Here is a 13,819-nt window from a genome sequence, read left to right as displayed (position 1 = left end):
CGCACGGCTGTTCCGAAGGCAGCTGCTTTATTTCCGTGCACACGGTGAGACGTCGCCCTCCCAACCCCCATTCGGTTTTACCTTTTTCCCTGGAAACCGCGATTCCCAGCACTGAAAAAGGAATCGCTGCCACGCAAAACCCTCCCCGGCGCCGCGGAGCTGCTCCCCCACTACAAACGATCAACGTTGTGCCGCCATAGGAAACAGACGTGTCCCAAAGCCCTCCCTCCGCAGCCTGGCTATGCCGTGGCCTCAGAAACTCCTACATCCCATCACACGCTGCGCAGGAAAACCAGCTCGGAAGAGCTCTTTTGACTCTTCCCTCTGCTACGCGGTCGATCCAAACACTTAAAGGTCGGAAAGTTGGTATCTCCTCACTATCCCGTCTCTGCAGCACGTGTAAATCTGCTTCTCCCAGGAAGCTACCTGGAAAAGAGGGGGGAAAGGCAGTATTGAAGCACAGCGCTTCCCAAGTCACAGCTGAAACTCGCAGGGATCAGTTTTCCTTTCGGACCTCTGTAGAGGGAAGAGGTGAGTGACTTCTGGAACAGCATTTAAAGGCCAGTTCAAGGTTTCACCAGGACATTAGGGATGAGGTGAGTGCTCACACAGTGTTCTTCTGTTAGATTCCAAAGGGAAAATGACTTTTTCCATGCTTTTCTCATGCCAATGAGTTGCACAGATCAAATCTCAGCCGCTATGTGAGGCACAGTGTTAATCTTGGGGGGGGGGGTGCTGGCTAGGAGTGGGAGAGCTGCACTGTGGAGCTGGAATGGGTTAAAACAAGAGCTAATTAGAATCATAGAATCACAGAATGGTTTGGGTTGGAAAGGACCTCAAGATCATCCAGTTCCAACCCCCCTGCCATGGGCAGGGACACCTCACACTAAACCATGGCACCCAAGGCTTCATCCAACCTGGCCTTGAACACTGCCAGAGATGGAGCATTCACAGCTTCCCTGGGCGATAAGACCTCATTTCTGGTCTCAAATCACCAGGGGACAAGAAAGGACAGGCAGCATCACGCTGCTGCTTTCACCCTCATGATCTTCTGAGTATAACTAATTCACATCCTTTATAGAAACACCATTGTACAAGAGTACGCCAACAACCAGGCTCCTCCACTGCTTCAGTCTGGCTCCTGCACGATGGAGATAACACCAGCGGAGTTGTTTATGCAGAATATAGAGATTAATCATGCAGGAAGAAACCACTAAGCTTAAAAGTGGATTTTATGAAGGAATGCGTTGTGAGGGCTGCCAAATTCCAAGATAAAGGCAGCTCATGGTACCTGGCATCACCCTTCCCTACAGCTGGGGTAACACACTGTAGTCCTTACCTTGTACACAGGGTCGCAGTCAGCTTCTGTGAGATCCAGGACGTAATCGAGGTCTTGCTGAATGATAAAGCAGGTTCCATCACCTACACAAGCAGAACACACCAAGCATGAGGAACACTGGGCAATCAGTGCAATAAGCCATGCTCTTGGTTACAAACAGGTCCATCAAACACCTGATCACAGGGTATGAAGCCCATAGCAAGAGGAAAACGTTGTGAGGATAGGAGAAGGCTCCGAGAGTTGAGATGCACCTTGGAAGCCCTATTTTGGAGGAACGCAAGGGAGGTGGAGGGTGGAAATCACAAGGCAAAAAGCAACCATGTAACATAGCTCCTACAACATCACCTTTTTGCCATGGGCACTGTCCATCCCTCTCCTACCACTACTTGCATGCCAGAGGGCAATACTCAGAGAGCACAAAGCTCCTCCATTCCATTATACCACCCAGCACTGGAGTTACCTTGGCTGGCAATAAATCCATCTCGGTACGGGAGCAGTGAGAGCACTGGTGCTCCTGAGCGATGGATGACCTGGATGGGAGCACTGCAAAACAGAGCAGAAACAAGGGATGAGTACTATAGGTTATAGGCAAGAGCCCATTCCAGTGTGTGAACACAAAGAAAGCAAGCTCATGGTCAGAGGATACACAGAATCCCAGAGTGGTTTGGGTTGAAGGGACCTTAGAGCTTATCCAGTCCCAACCCCTGCCACGGGCAGGGACCCCTTCCACTGGAGCAGCTTGCTCCGAGACCAGGTCCAAAGCCCCTCTCCAGCTTTCCTGCAGCCCCTTTAGGCACTGGAGCTGCTCTCAGGTCTCCCCTTCAGGAGCCTTCTCTTCTCCAGGCTGCCCCAGCCCAGCTCTCTCAGCCTGGCTCCAGAGCTCTTAGGAGGCATTTGCCAGAGAACATCCCATGAGCTCACCAACCTGAGCTGATGTGTCCTCCCCAAGAGCCAGAAACGGCTGTGAAGTGACTCAAAAGCTCATGGTGCCGTGGCCTGGGCCACATGCACCCTTTACAAGGTGGATGACCCTCAGTCTGGCTCTTTCCCAAACAAATGGGAAAGAGACGTAGTTAAATACTTGCAGCCCCAGGCCCTCACTCACTCACTTTGTGTTCCTCACATCCAGCTGGTAAATGTTCCCATCCTGAGTCCCTGCCAGGATATAGGTACTTGAGAGGAACGTGCAGCAGTTGAATGCATCAGATCCCACGAAGAGGAACACCTGAGAACACATGCAAGCGTCAGACACGCAGAGAAGGACACAGGACACCCAGGAGGAAGCCATCATTTATTTAGAAGCCTATAGAGCTGCTTCCACGAGTCATGGCACGAAGTGGCAAACCCAGAGGTAGGTAAATAACCCCTCAAGATGAGAACAGTGCTCCAGGATCAGGTTTGATGCATCAGTAGAGACACTGCAATCAGTGAATGCTCCTGGGCCTCCTTTGGAGCAGGGATGTGGCACACAGTGACAGGGCACTGATCCTCAGACACTGCCATCTCACTGACCACAGAGAGCTCATCTGGTCCACCCAGCTTTTACTCTCCACAACCACCACGAGCAGTTTGATCTGCCACACAGACCTACAGAATGGTGTGGGTTGGAAAGGACCTGAAGAACATCTAATTCCAACCCCTGCCCAGGATGGTCCGGGGAAGATCCTCAGTACCTGACATCTACCAGCTCTGTTTCCCTTTGCTAAGAGAAGGGAGAAGTTCTGGTGACCACCTGAGGTCCCACCTGCAGAATAAACAGCAAGTTTACACCTTGGCTGCATGAGACAGCCTCAGGTTCCTGCTTCACAATGACATCTACTGGCCTCTGTTTTAAGGAGGGTCCTCCCCACACCCGGGTTAAATGAGGAGTAATTCTCACTCAAAACCTCCACAGAAGAATCTGGCAGTAGGAAGGAGAGAACACATCCCTTTACTGCACCAGGTTTTAGCTTCTCCTCTAGGGAATACGCAGAGGGGAGAACAGGGCAGGGTAAGACCAAAGGGATGATCAGCTCTTCCCTGCCTCCAGCCTGGATCTGTCGCCTTCTGTGCCACATGGGGAATGGAGCAGGGATTACGCTAACCACTTTCTTTATCTAGGTAAGGAGCCAGATAAACCATCTAGGTTTAATGTGGTTTCATTCCTCATCCCAGAGCTCTGCACAGCCTCGTGAACAGCACTTACAAACAAGAGCACAATAGAAACAAAAGGGACAGGCCCTGGAGGTGGTTTTGGAGCAGCACCACAGAGCACCCTCCCAGGCAGGTACTTGTGACAGCCCCACTCCTCACCGGCTGCCTGCTCTGCAGACCCACTCCTTGAAGCTTCTTGTCCTCTCGAGCCAGCAGCAGGATTTTCCCTTCTGTCCCAATTTCACGTTCACCTGATGAAAGGACAATGGTGAATTCCAGCAGTGGCCACGAAACAAATCGTCATGGTACCAAAACCTGTCGGTTTGGAGCATCCCTGCTGAATCTAAAGCAACATTCCTGCAGAGCCTTAGATACCAGCAAGGTGACTCCAGTCGTAATCATTCCAACTGCCTGATAAGGCTCAATACCTTTTCAGCACCAGAGTGTTCTTACTGGAGTGACCCCATTCTGGTCCCTCACTGGTACAAGGGAACACAACAGCACGCCATACGATTAGTGGTGACAAACCTAAGCAGTCTGGGACACGGGACTTAGAATCCAGCCTGGTTTGGGTTGGAATGGACCTTAAAGCTCCTCCACCTCCAACCCCTGCCACGGGCAGGGACCCCTTCCACTGGAGCAGCTTGCTCCAAGCCCCTGTGTCCAACCTGGCCTTGAGCACTGCCAGGGATGGGGCAGCCACAGCTTCTCTGGGCACCCTGGGCCAGCGCCTCAGCACCCTCACAGGGAAGAGCTTCTGCCTAAGAGCTCAGCTCAGTCTCCTCTCGGGCAGGTTCAAGCCATTCCCCTTGGCCTGGCCCTACAGGCCCTTGTCCCAAGCCCCTCTCCAGCTTTCCTGCAGCCCCTTTAGGCACTGGAGCTGCTCTCAGGTCTCCCCTTCAGGAGCCTTCTCTTGTCCAGGCTGCCCCAGCCCAGCTCTCTCAGCCTGGCTCCAGAGCAGAGCTGCTCCAGCCCTCGCAGCAGCTCCATGGCCTCCTCTGGCCTCGCTCCAGCAGCTCCACGTCCCTCTTGTGCTGCTGCCCCAGAGCTGGATCAGGGCTGCAGGGGGGGTCTCCCCAGAGCACAGCAGAGGGGCAGGATCCCCTCCCTGAGCTCCTGCTCACGCTCTGGGGGTGCAGCCCAGCACACGGGGGGGTTCTGGGCTCAAGCGCTCACTGAAGCCGGGTCATGGGGAGCTGCTCCTCACCCAACAGCCCAAGTCCTTCTCCTCAGGGCTGCTCTCAAAGATGAATGGTAAGGAAAGGATTCTCACTCGGAGCAGTTTCAGGCGTGCCCAGGTTGAGGGAGCTCTCAGCAGTGCCCACAGCAATGCCATTGACGGGAGAGCCGCAGTCTGCAATGACCCCCAGGCAGGCGGACTTCCCGCAGTCCCAGAGCCGGGCAGTGCCGTCCCTGGAGCAGGACAGGACGTTCCTTCCCCGATCCACAATGGCTGTGTCCAAAATACCTGCAGCAAAGCAAAGCCACGTGTTCAGAGAGCATGGAATGCACACAGACAAAGCATCTCAGCTCCCAAGGCACTGTCCCCAGTGTGCCACCAGTCATCAGAGCCAAATCGGGTGGGGTGCAATATAGGGTAGGGACCCACAGTGTCTAGAAAGACGTGTATGTGGAAGGCGGCAGCTCCCAGAGAACCATATAGAGCTGGAGCCATCATCTGGCACAAAGGCAAGATATTGCCAATAAAATGATCAGCTTCAGAATGAGCCAATTCTACATTTTCTACCTCCAGAATTAACCTTAAGGAGAAAATAGCCTGGCCCAGCACTTCAAATATACCAAGTCCAGCTCTAGGTAATCCCAAAAGTTGTGAGGAGCAAGCAGCATCCCCTTATCTGGCTACAGCAACATCACAAGAGCGGTTTTTGCAGGTGCTGATGTCCCGTCACTACTTTATTTCAGTGTGGGCTGTCAAGTCTAGCTCTGAAAAACAACTCCACGCATTTTGGAAGGGAACAGTCAGATGGTTTGAAGGTTTAATTGACACTTTCCCTACAGAAGCAGTCATTAAACATGACAAGCTCAAATGACAGGACAAGCCAAGCACACAGCCTGCAGCAGCTTGGGCTGGAGTTATAAGCAGGGAATAGAGGCAACATCAGAGCTGTCAGGAGCCAGGCGGTGGTGTTGTGACCAAAGCTGTGTTATGCTGTCTGCTGCCTTTGGTTTGATGGACATTAAGAGCAAAGTATTTTGAATCCACACAAAGAAATCACATGAGAACAGCAGCAGGCTCAGTAGAAGATGAGCTTTTGAGTTAAGTTTTGGGCAGCCACGTGGACCTTTCCAATAACACCAACACTTGGGAGACAGGGAGAACTGTACAGAGCAGTTAGTTGCTCAGGGAGAAGGTAATGTGGGGCAGGGTTTGGGGCATCTAATGCCACATCCACAACTCACTTGGAAGCAACCACCTGCCATGAGAAGACAGCATCACTGGCCACTGTGCTCTGGGCCTGGTGTAAACAAAGAGTGAAAGAGCAGCATGCTTAAGCAGTATGCAGGAATCCACATTGCTTCTGAACAAAGGGTCCTGGAAACCCAAATCTGTTTTCTAAGGATTAACAGAGGCTCTGTAAAGAAACTCGTCTGATCACAGCTCCAGGAGCCTTTCTGGGTAGCCCATTTTCCATGCCTTGCAAGCTCTTCCCTAGGACTAAGTGTCAATTGGAGCAGTTTCTAGTGCAGACCCTCCTGCAAGGAACAGCACTAAACTCACCATGTAAGGTGGTCAGTGCATCCTCAACACAAGGACACAAGGAGGGTGAAGAATTTACTCTCATTTGCAGCAGCAAGACCATCAGCAGGTGCAGAGCTGAATGTGTGCCCTCAGTACAGGGGTGAACAAGCTTATTCCAGCTCTTCTTAAGTAATAATCACTTAAGTGTCCTTGCAGCACCTCTTGTTCTGCATTACTCACTTTAAACAGCACGCGTCCTCGAGGCAGGTAACTGCCTGAGTTCTGCAAGTCCATAATAAGCTCCTACTTGCTTTTCTGGGCAAGGAGAATGAAAAACAAACAACAAAACTAAAAGAAAGAGGCTCTGGAGCAGCTGAAGCTGAACAAGGTGTTCTGGTGCAAGCAGAGGCATTCCCAGCACAGGCATCAAGGCTACTGAATGCAGGCTGGAGCTCTGGAGGAGCAGAATGCCCTCTGCTTTCACCTCGGGCACTCACCACAGGCTAATGGACTGCATCCTCCCTCTTCTAATCTTAATTCATGAAGAAAATGCAAGAAAATGGTGAGATAAATGGTTTCATCTGTCTAATACAGCTACTAATCTTATTTATGTTCTCAGAGCTTGCAAAAGCTACTGTGGGCATCTAATACAAATGCAGAGCACAAAGTGCAGCAGGCTGGTGACTGAACATCAGCCCTCAGGTCCAAAGCAATTACACACATGGCAGATGAAGCACTGGAAAGGCTAAGTACCTCCTTTGTGACCTTTAAAGGTTACCACACAGCTGGCATCTTCTGCTGACCAGATCTTTAGCTGGGCATCCATTCCCCCACTCAGAACCACGAGGCCAGATGGGAAAAACCTGCAACAATTCACATCATACACATGGCCTTCCAATAGTCTCTGGAAAAACAAAGAACTAGGTGCTAGTTCCATTGTTATCATCCTTATGCCAAGCAGTTTTTGAGCTATGACACTGGAAAACTTGGTGCTCCCATGTGGGCAGAGAATTAAACTCAAATCCTCTGAGTGTGTATTCCTGGAATGGACTTGTCTGCACTTGAGGCAGTCCAACAGGCAGCGGGTACACTTTGGGTCTCCCTCTACCATTTGAGTAGCTGATTGTACAGTAAAGGATACTACATTTGTTTCTAGCCAGAGGTTAAATGTCTTTATCCTCTATCAAACAAGCAGCTGATAGGTCAAGCTCCACATGAAACATTAATTGGGAAGGCAACAAGCCATGATGTGGTTAATCCACCAGAGCCAGGAGTCTTCTCCTCACCTTTTTTCTACTGCAGAAGACATTCAGTGCTTGTAGCACACAGGTTAGGAGCTGCCAGTTATCTTCCACATTCTAGCTGTCATCCCTAAGGACCCATCCTTATTTTCATGCTGAGACTCCTCTCCGGATTGCTGAGCATCATTTCCCTTGGGAGAAGCCATGCTTTCCAGAGATTTGATTAAAACCTCTGAGATGTCAAATTTGAATTAGCTTTTCATTCAAAGGCCAGACTGTAGATTTAAATGAGATCTCAGTGCTCAAGGCCAGGCTGGACACAGGGGCTTGGAGCAACCAAATCTAGTGGAAGATCATCTGGAAGCTGGATGAGCTTTAAGGTCCCTTCCAACACAAACCGTTCCATGATTCTTGCCTGCCCTAGACCTCAACACGTGAACAGCCTGACCAAAGTCAAGGCCAAATGACTTTAATAATGTCACAGACCACTCAGAACAAAGCTAGATGCTCTTACTCTTATTTCTCCATTTGCAGCCTGCCAAATTTTCATGGTCCCATCTGTGCTGGTAGACACACCAAGCCCTCCGCCACTGGAGATATCAAGACAGGTGATCTGCAGGAAGGTAAAAAACACCAAACATTAGCTTTGTATCACTCTGTACAAAGATATTTCTGCTCCAGAGTCTAACTCTGTACTGGAGGAGTCTTGCTAAGTAATTCAGTGCCATTATATCCCCAAAACATACAGCTGAACTCATTTAGAACACCCTAAAGAGATTCCATACCCCCAGCTAAACAGTTTTAGCCTGGACATGGAGCCATTGAGCAAGTCCAGAGGAGGCCAGAGAGATGCTGCGAGGGCTGGAGCAGCTCTGCTCTGGAGCCAGGCTGAGAGAGCTGGGCTGGGGCAGCCTGGACAAGAGAAGGCTCCTGAAGGGGAGACCTGAGAGCAGCTCCAGTGCCTAAAGGGGCTGCAGGGAACCTGGAGAGGGGCTTGGGGCAAGGGCCTGTAGGGCCAGGCCAAGGGGAATGGCTTGAACCTGCCCGAGGGGAGACTGAGCTGAGCTCTTAGGCAGAAGTTGTTCCCTGGGAGGGTGCTGAGGCGCTGGCACAGGGTGCCCAGAGAAGCTGTGGCTGCCCCATCCCTGGCAGTGCTCAAGGCCAGATTGGACACAGGGGCTTGGAGCAAGCTGCTCCAGTGGAAGGGGTCCCTGCCCATGGCAGGGGTTGGAGCTGGAAGAGCTTTAAGGTCCCTTCAACCCAAACCAGTCTGGGATTCTGTGATGTAATTAAGAGCGCAAGGTAATGGTTAATCCATTACAACAGCCATTAAGTACATTGGTAACACAAGTGGCAGTTGATGTAACAAACCAATCTGTGGTCACTGACTCTCTGGTTGAAAAAGCCAAAAAGCCTGAGCAAGTCTTTGAAGCAGAAATTAAAACCCCCTCTGATGTTTGCCACATGCCCAGAGTTTCAGGAGGGACCTGGAATATGGAATCAGGCAAAGCAGGCGTGCTCAGAAGGGGCAGCAGGTATAAAGGACTGGAGCGCAGTCCACACCGGCTTTAAACTCATCTCCATATTAACAGCTCTTGTTTCAGCTGCTTTCCAGAGATCTCTGCAGTGCAGCTGGAACCCATCACCCCCCCTTGACAGCAGACTGAACACTTCCACCTGCATTTCCATTTTGCTGTGCTCTGAATGCTGATTCCATTTCTCACACAAAAGGGCAGCTGGGGACTCTCAAGCAGCACAAAGCTCAGGGAAGTGATTCACCTTTTAGTGCCAAGCTCCATCTCTCAGCAGAGCTCTGCTTCGTCTTAAAACAGCTGTAGAGTTGCCTTTATGTCAAAGGCACCTGATTTATACTGCTTTTGAGCTAATTCAGACTGACTGTGCAGCTTTCCAGCATTTTAGGCTGGGTTTATCACAACCATTTACTCCATAAACCAGGAGGTAAGTGTCCTGTAACACCTCCAGTGGCTTCAGGGACTCCCTGAAGGGCAGCTGCTGTACCTGCAGGATACACACTCCGCCGTTTCTTGGATCATTTCCACACAGGATTAAGCATTCAGCAGAAGCACAAACTACAAAGTCAAGTCATGAGCTTTTCTTCAGTGAAGAAATGAAGTTTCAGGTCAGTCAGCCTTTGTGTGTCACTGCTCAGCACGTGGCTGTGCTTATGGCACCCCCAGCTTGATGGGGGCATGATAAGGAGATTATTCAGCCAAAGGAGCAAGGCTGCTTTTAAATAAATGAGAAGTTTATGCAATTTATTGAGTTTTAAATACAAGCTGAGCCTTTCTTGTCTCTGAATTCCCACCAGGTCAACTTGAGTTTATGCAACATGCAATTCCCAGCCCCACAAACACAAATTCATACAGCAAAGATGGAAAACTTTATTAATGGGAGCAAAGAGCTGCTGCAAACAGGGATTGAGCTGAACCAGTCAGATGAAGAGCTCAGCACCTGGAACCTCTCATTATCTTGGTTTCTGACAGACTCACTCACATATCCCTTTACAGGGGGGTCTGTCAAGGGCCTGAAGTGAGCAGAAATCAAATTACTTAGGGGAAAAAACAGTCCAAAGGATATAAGAGATTATTTTTAGGGATTAAACTCAACTATGATCAAGTTTCCCAAGTTTCTATGATCTGCTATGTTCTATTTCCTGCTCCACACACAAAATCAGGCCGCAGACCAGCCCTCAAAAGGAGCATCCACCATTCAGAGACACACTGTGAAAGGTCAAGGTCACTTACAGCTATTTCTCACCCACTTGGCAAAGTTACTCACACTTTTCTGATGGATTCTACCAAAAGTTGTGTACGGGGCCAGGAACTTGGTGGACACATTTTCATGAGGACAAGAAATGAGAATGCTCTTCTAGAGGAGGAAAAAGAGGGGAAGAAGCGTTAGAAGTGCTGTTAGTCCTACTGAAACACAGACACTGACAAGGCAGAACTACAGTTTGGACCCAGCTGTGGTCTCTCACAGCCTGGAGACCAATGGGAGATGCAGCACTGGGCTCATCTCTTCATGCCTCCTAAAGATGCAAGCCCTGGGTGGCATGGAATGGTCAAAGCACCCCAAACCAAGTCTAGGATGCCCCAGACCAGCTCCAGGGCACAGCACAAGCAGGAGGCCTGGGATAGCACCATACAGGGAACTGGGCAACAGCTCCAGGCTGCTATTTATATATATATATATATATATATATATATATACATATATATAAGCACAGGTATAGGTTGAGTGGAGAAGTGATTAGAGCAGCCCTGAGAAGGACCTGGAGTGTTGGGTGAGGAGAAGCTCCCCATGACCCGGCTTCAGTGAGCGCTTGAGCCCAGAATCCCCGCTGTGTGCTGCACCTCCAGAGCGTGAGCACAGCTCAGGGAAGGGATCCTGCCCCTCTGCTGTGTGAAGGGGAGACCCCCCCCTGCAGTCTTGATCCAGCTCTGGGGCAGCAGCACAAGAGGGACATGGAGCTGCTGGAGCGAGGCCAGAGGAGGCCATGGAGCTGCTGCGAGGGCTGGAGCAGCTCTGCTCTGGAGCCAGGCTGAGAGAGCTGGGCTGGGGCAGCCTGGACAAGAGAAGGCTCCTGAAGGGGAGACCTTAGAGCAGCTCCAGTGCCTAAAGGGGCTGCAGGGAACCTGGAGAGGGGCTTGGGACAAGGGCCTGTAGGGACAGGACAGGGGGAATGGCTTTAACCTGCCCGAGGGCAGACTGCCTTGGGTGGAATGGTTTAGTGTGACGTGTCCCTGCCTATGGCAGGGGGGTTGGAACTAGATGATCTTGAGGTCCTTTCCAACCCAAACTATTCTATGATTCTATGAGATGAGCTCTTAGGCAGAAGCTCTTCCCTGGGAGGGTGCTGAGGCGCTGGCACAGGGTGCCCAGAGAAGCTGTGGCTGTCCCATCCCTGGCAGTGCTCAAGGCCAGGTTGGACACAGGGGCTTGGAGCAAGCTGCTCCAGTGGAAGGGGTCCCTGCCCGTGGCAGGGGTTGGAACTGGATGAGCTTTAATGTCCCTTACAACCCAAACCAGTCTGGGATCCTATGATTCCACTGCCCCTTTGTGCACAGGGGCCAGTTATTGACCCGCCCAGCCCAGCCCAGCCCTGGCACCTTGGTGACTTCCCCAACCACGAAGCCCTCGGAGGCAGTGATGTCAGGAACACCGTCGGTGCTGAGCCCCCGGCGGGTCACGCTGCCGTACAGGGTCGGCTTCCCTGCGGGGAGAGCAGCCATCAGCCTGAGCACCCCTCAGCTTTCCTTCCCCTCACCCCCTCCTAACACCCAGGGCACCCCAAAACTGCGCTGAGCCCCCCTCGTAGCACAAACCACAGCCACTCTCAGACCCTCACAGTGCACCCCAAAACCACCCTCACCCCCCTCATAACCCACAGGGTACCCCCCAATCACCTTCACCCTTCTCTTAAGCCAAAGGGCACCCCCCAACCTCCGTCACACCCTTGCCAACCACCCTCACTCCCACATAAACCAATGGGCACCCCCCAACCTCCTTCACCCCCCTTCCTAACTCACAGTGCACCCCACAACAGCCCTCACCCACCTCCCAGCCTACAGAGCACCTCATAACTGCCCTCGCCCCACTCACAGGACACCCCCAACTGCTCTCCCTCCCTCCCCACAGGGCTCCCTCCAGCCCCACCGCCCCCCGAGGCCTCCTCCGGCCGCTCACCAGGGCTCCGGCAGCTCAGCCAGGCCTCGCCCTCGTCCCTCCTGCGCACAGAAAGAGCAGCAATGAGTGCGGAGCCGGTAAAAGGCACCGGGACATGGGAAGGGACACGGGGCCCACGCTCACCTCAGCGCCAAGCTCCAGTCGCTCTGGATGCGCAGCGTCGCCGCCATCTTACCGAGCGCCAGCTTCCGCCTCCTTCCTTCCCAACAGCCACCCGGGGCGGAAGCGGAAGGCGCTGTCCAATGAGCGGGCACTCTCGCCGCTACGTCACACCGCGCCCCGGCAGTGCCTTCGCCGACACCAGCCTTAAAGGAGCCGCGCCGCGCTGCTGAGAGGGTACGGGGGGAGCCGAGACCATGGGGGTGCTGGGCACCCATGGGTGGGGGTAGGGTGTATGGGGGACAGGCTCTGAGCACCTACGGTGTGGGTGCTGTGGGTGCTCTGAGCACCCATGGTGGGGTATGGGGGTGGACAGCCATGGGTTGAAGAGGGTGCTGGGCATCCGTGGGTGTGGGTAAGGTGCATGGGGGAGGCGCTGAGCACCCATGGAGGTGGGGGTATGGACTGGGGAGGGTCCTGGACACCCATGGGTGGGGGTAGGGTACATGGAGGACATGTTTTGAGCACCCGTAGTAGAGTGCATGGGGGTAATGTGTGTGCTCTGAGCACCCATGGAGGGATGGGGGAGTGGACAGGTATGGGCTGGGAAGGGTGCTGTGTGGCAGTAGGGTGCATGGAGAGTGCTAGGCACCCATGGGTGCTGGGTGGGTGCATGGACGGTGATGGCCACCCATGGGTGGAGGCAGGATGCATGGGGGAGGTACTGATCTCCTGTGAGGGGGTGCATGAGGGTGATGTAGATGCCCTGAGCACCCATGGAGGGGTGTGGGGCAGACAGCTATGGGTTGGGGAAGGTGCTGGGCACCCACGGGTGGAGGTAAGGTGCATGGGGGTGCTGGTCACCTATGGAGGAGGCACAAGGGGTACCCATAGAGGTGTAAGTGCTGCATGAAGGGGTGCTGAGCTCTTCACAGAGAGGGGAACAGACCCTTTTGGGGCACCATGTGAGCACAGAGCGTGCTGAGCACCATAGGGGTGTGGGACAGAGGTGCAGAGGGTGCTGGGCACCGTGGGGTGTCCCCCCTATTGACAGGAAGGCAGAACCCAACTCCCGGCACCTCCCTCCCTGCAGCGATGGTGAGGCCGGGACATGGCAGGAGCCATGCGTCACCGGAGGAAGAGGAGGATGAGGAGGACCCCGTGGACGCCATGGTCTCCAGGACGGGCTGCATGGCCCAGCACCGGGCGCTGCAGCACTGCATGGCGGAGCAGCAGGACTGGCGGCACTGCCAGCCCCAGGTCAGGGCGTTCAGAGACTGCATGGCCCAGAGGAAGCAGGACAGGGAAGTACAGAGGGCACCCAGCTCGAGCCAAGGCCACCCAGCTCCTACTGGAGAGTGAAATGCCCCTGGGAGCCTGATCCCAGACTGGGAATACTGCCAGGAATGGGGTGGCTGTGCCATGTCACCCCTTTTATTGTGGTGGTTTTTGGTCCACTGGGTGGCTGCTAAATCCACACTGTGCTGTAGGGAGATTAAATCCGATGGTATCCATCACCCTGCCTGAAGCACTTTGTCTCCTCTCTCTATCACTGGGGTAACTGGAAGCTCAAGGGGATGGATGTGGGGCGAGAGGGGG

General features: G+C 53.0%; 2 protein-coding genes across 4 annotated transcripts; one reads left to right on the top strand and one right to left on the bottom strand.

Annotated features, from left to right (window-relative positions):
• Nucleotides 1-6: 6 nt before the first annotated feature.
• Nucleotides 7-12,328, bottom strand: PAAF1 (proteasomal ATPase associated factor 1). Of its 3 annotated transcripts, none has more exons than XM_065678938.1 (12): nucleotides 12,245-12,328; nucleotides 12,122-12,162; nucleotides 11,545-11,648; nucleotides 10,214-10,303; nucleotides 7,929-8,027; nucleotides 6,927-7,077; nucleotides 4,746-4,940; nucleotides 3,632-3,723; nucleotides 2,449-2,564; nucleotides 1,800-1,882; nucleotides 1,340-1,422; nucleotides 7-426 (listed from the first exon to the last, which is right to left on the bottom strand). In XM_065678938.1, exons 1-12 carry the CDS (start codon nucleotides 12,289-12,291, stop codon nucleotides 349-351), a joined length of 1,179 nt encoding a protein of 392 aa, XP_065535010.1. In that variant the 5' UTR covers nucleotides 12,292-12,328; the 3' UTR covers nucleotides 7-348. The 3 variants fall into 3 exon arrangements, with proteins under 3 accessions (XP_065535010.1, XP_065535012.1, XP_065535011.1); XM_065678939.1 differs by lacking the exon at nucleotides 7-426 and adding an exon at nucleotides 1,513-1,600 and having other exon boundaries at nucleotides 1,337-1,422; XM_065678940.1 differs by lacking the exons at nucleotides 11,545-11,648; nucleotides 12,122-12,162; nucleotides 12,245-12,328 and having other exon boundaries at nucleotides 10,197-10,261.
• On the top strand, nucleotides 12,327-13,748 carry LOC136014130 (cytochrome c oxidase assembly factor 4 homolog, mitochondrial). The gene is given in 2 exon segments (XM_065678946.1): nucleotides 12,327-12,457; nucleotides 13,314-13,748. Coding segments are annotated over 2 exon segments (363 nt in total). The 5' UTR covers nucleotides 12,327-12,363; the 3' UTR covers nucleotides 13,583-13,748.
• The last annotated feature ends 71 nt before the right edge of the window (nucleotides 13,749-13,819 follow it).

Source organism: Lathamus discolor, chromosome 4 (assembly GCF_037157495.1).
Source record: "Lathamus discolor isolate bLatDis1 chromosome 4, bLatDis1.hap1, whole genome shotgun sequence".
NCBI classification, from domain to species: domain Eukaryota; kingdom Metazoa; phylum Chordata; class Aves; order Psittaciformes; family Psittacidae; genus Lathamus; species Lathamus discolor.
This window is presented reverse-complemented; position numbering and strand designations above follow the sequence as displayed.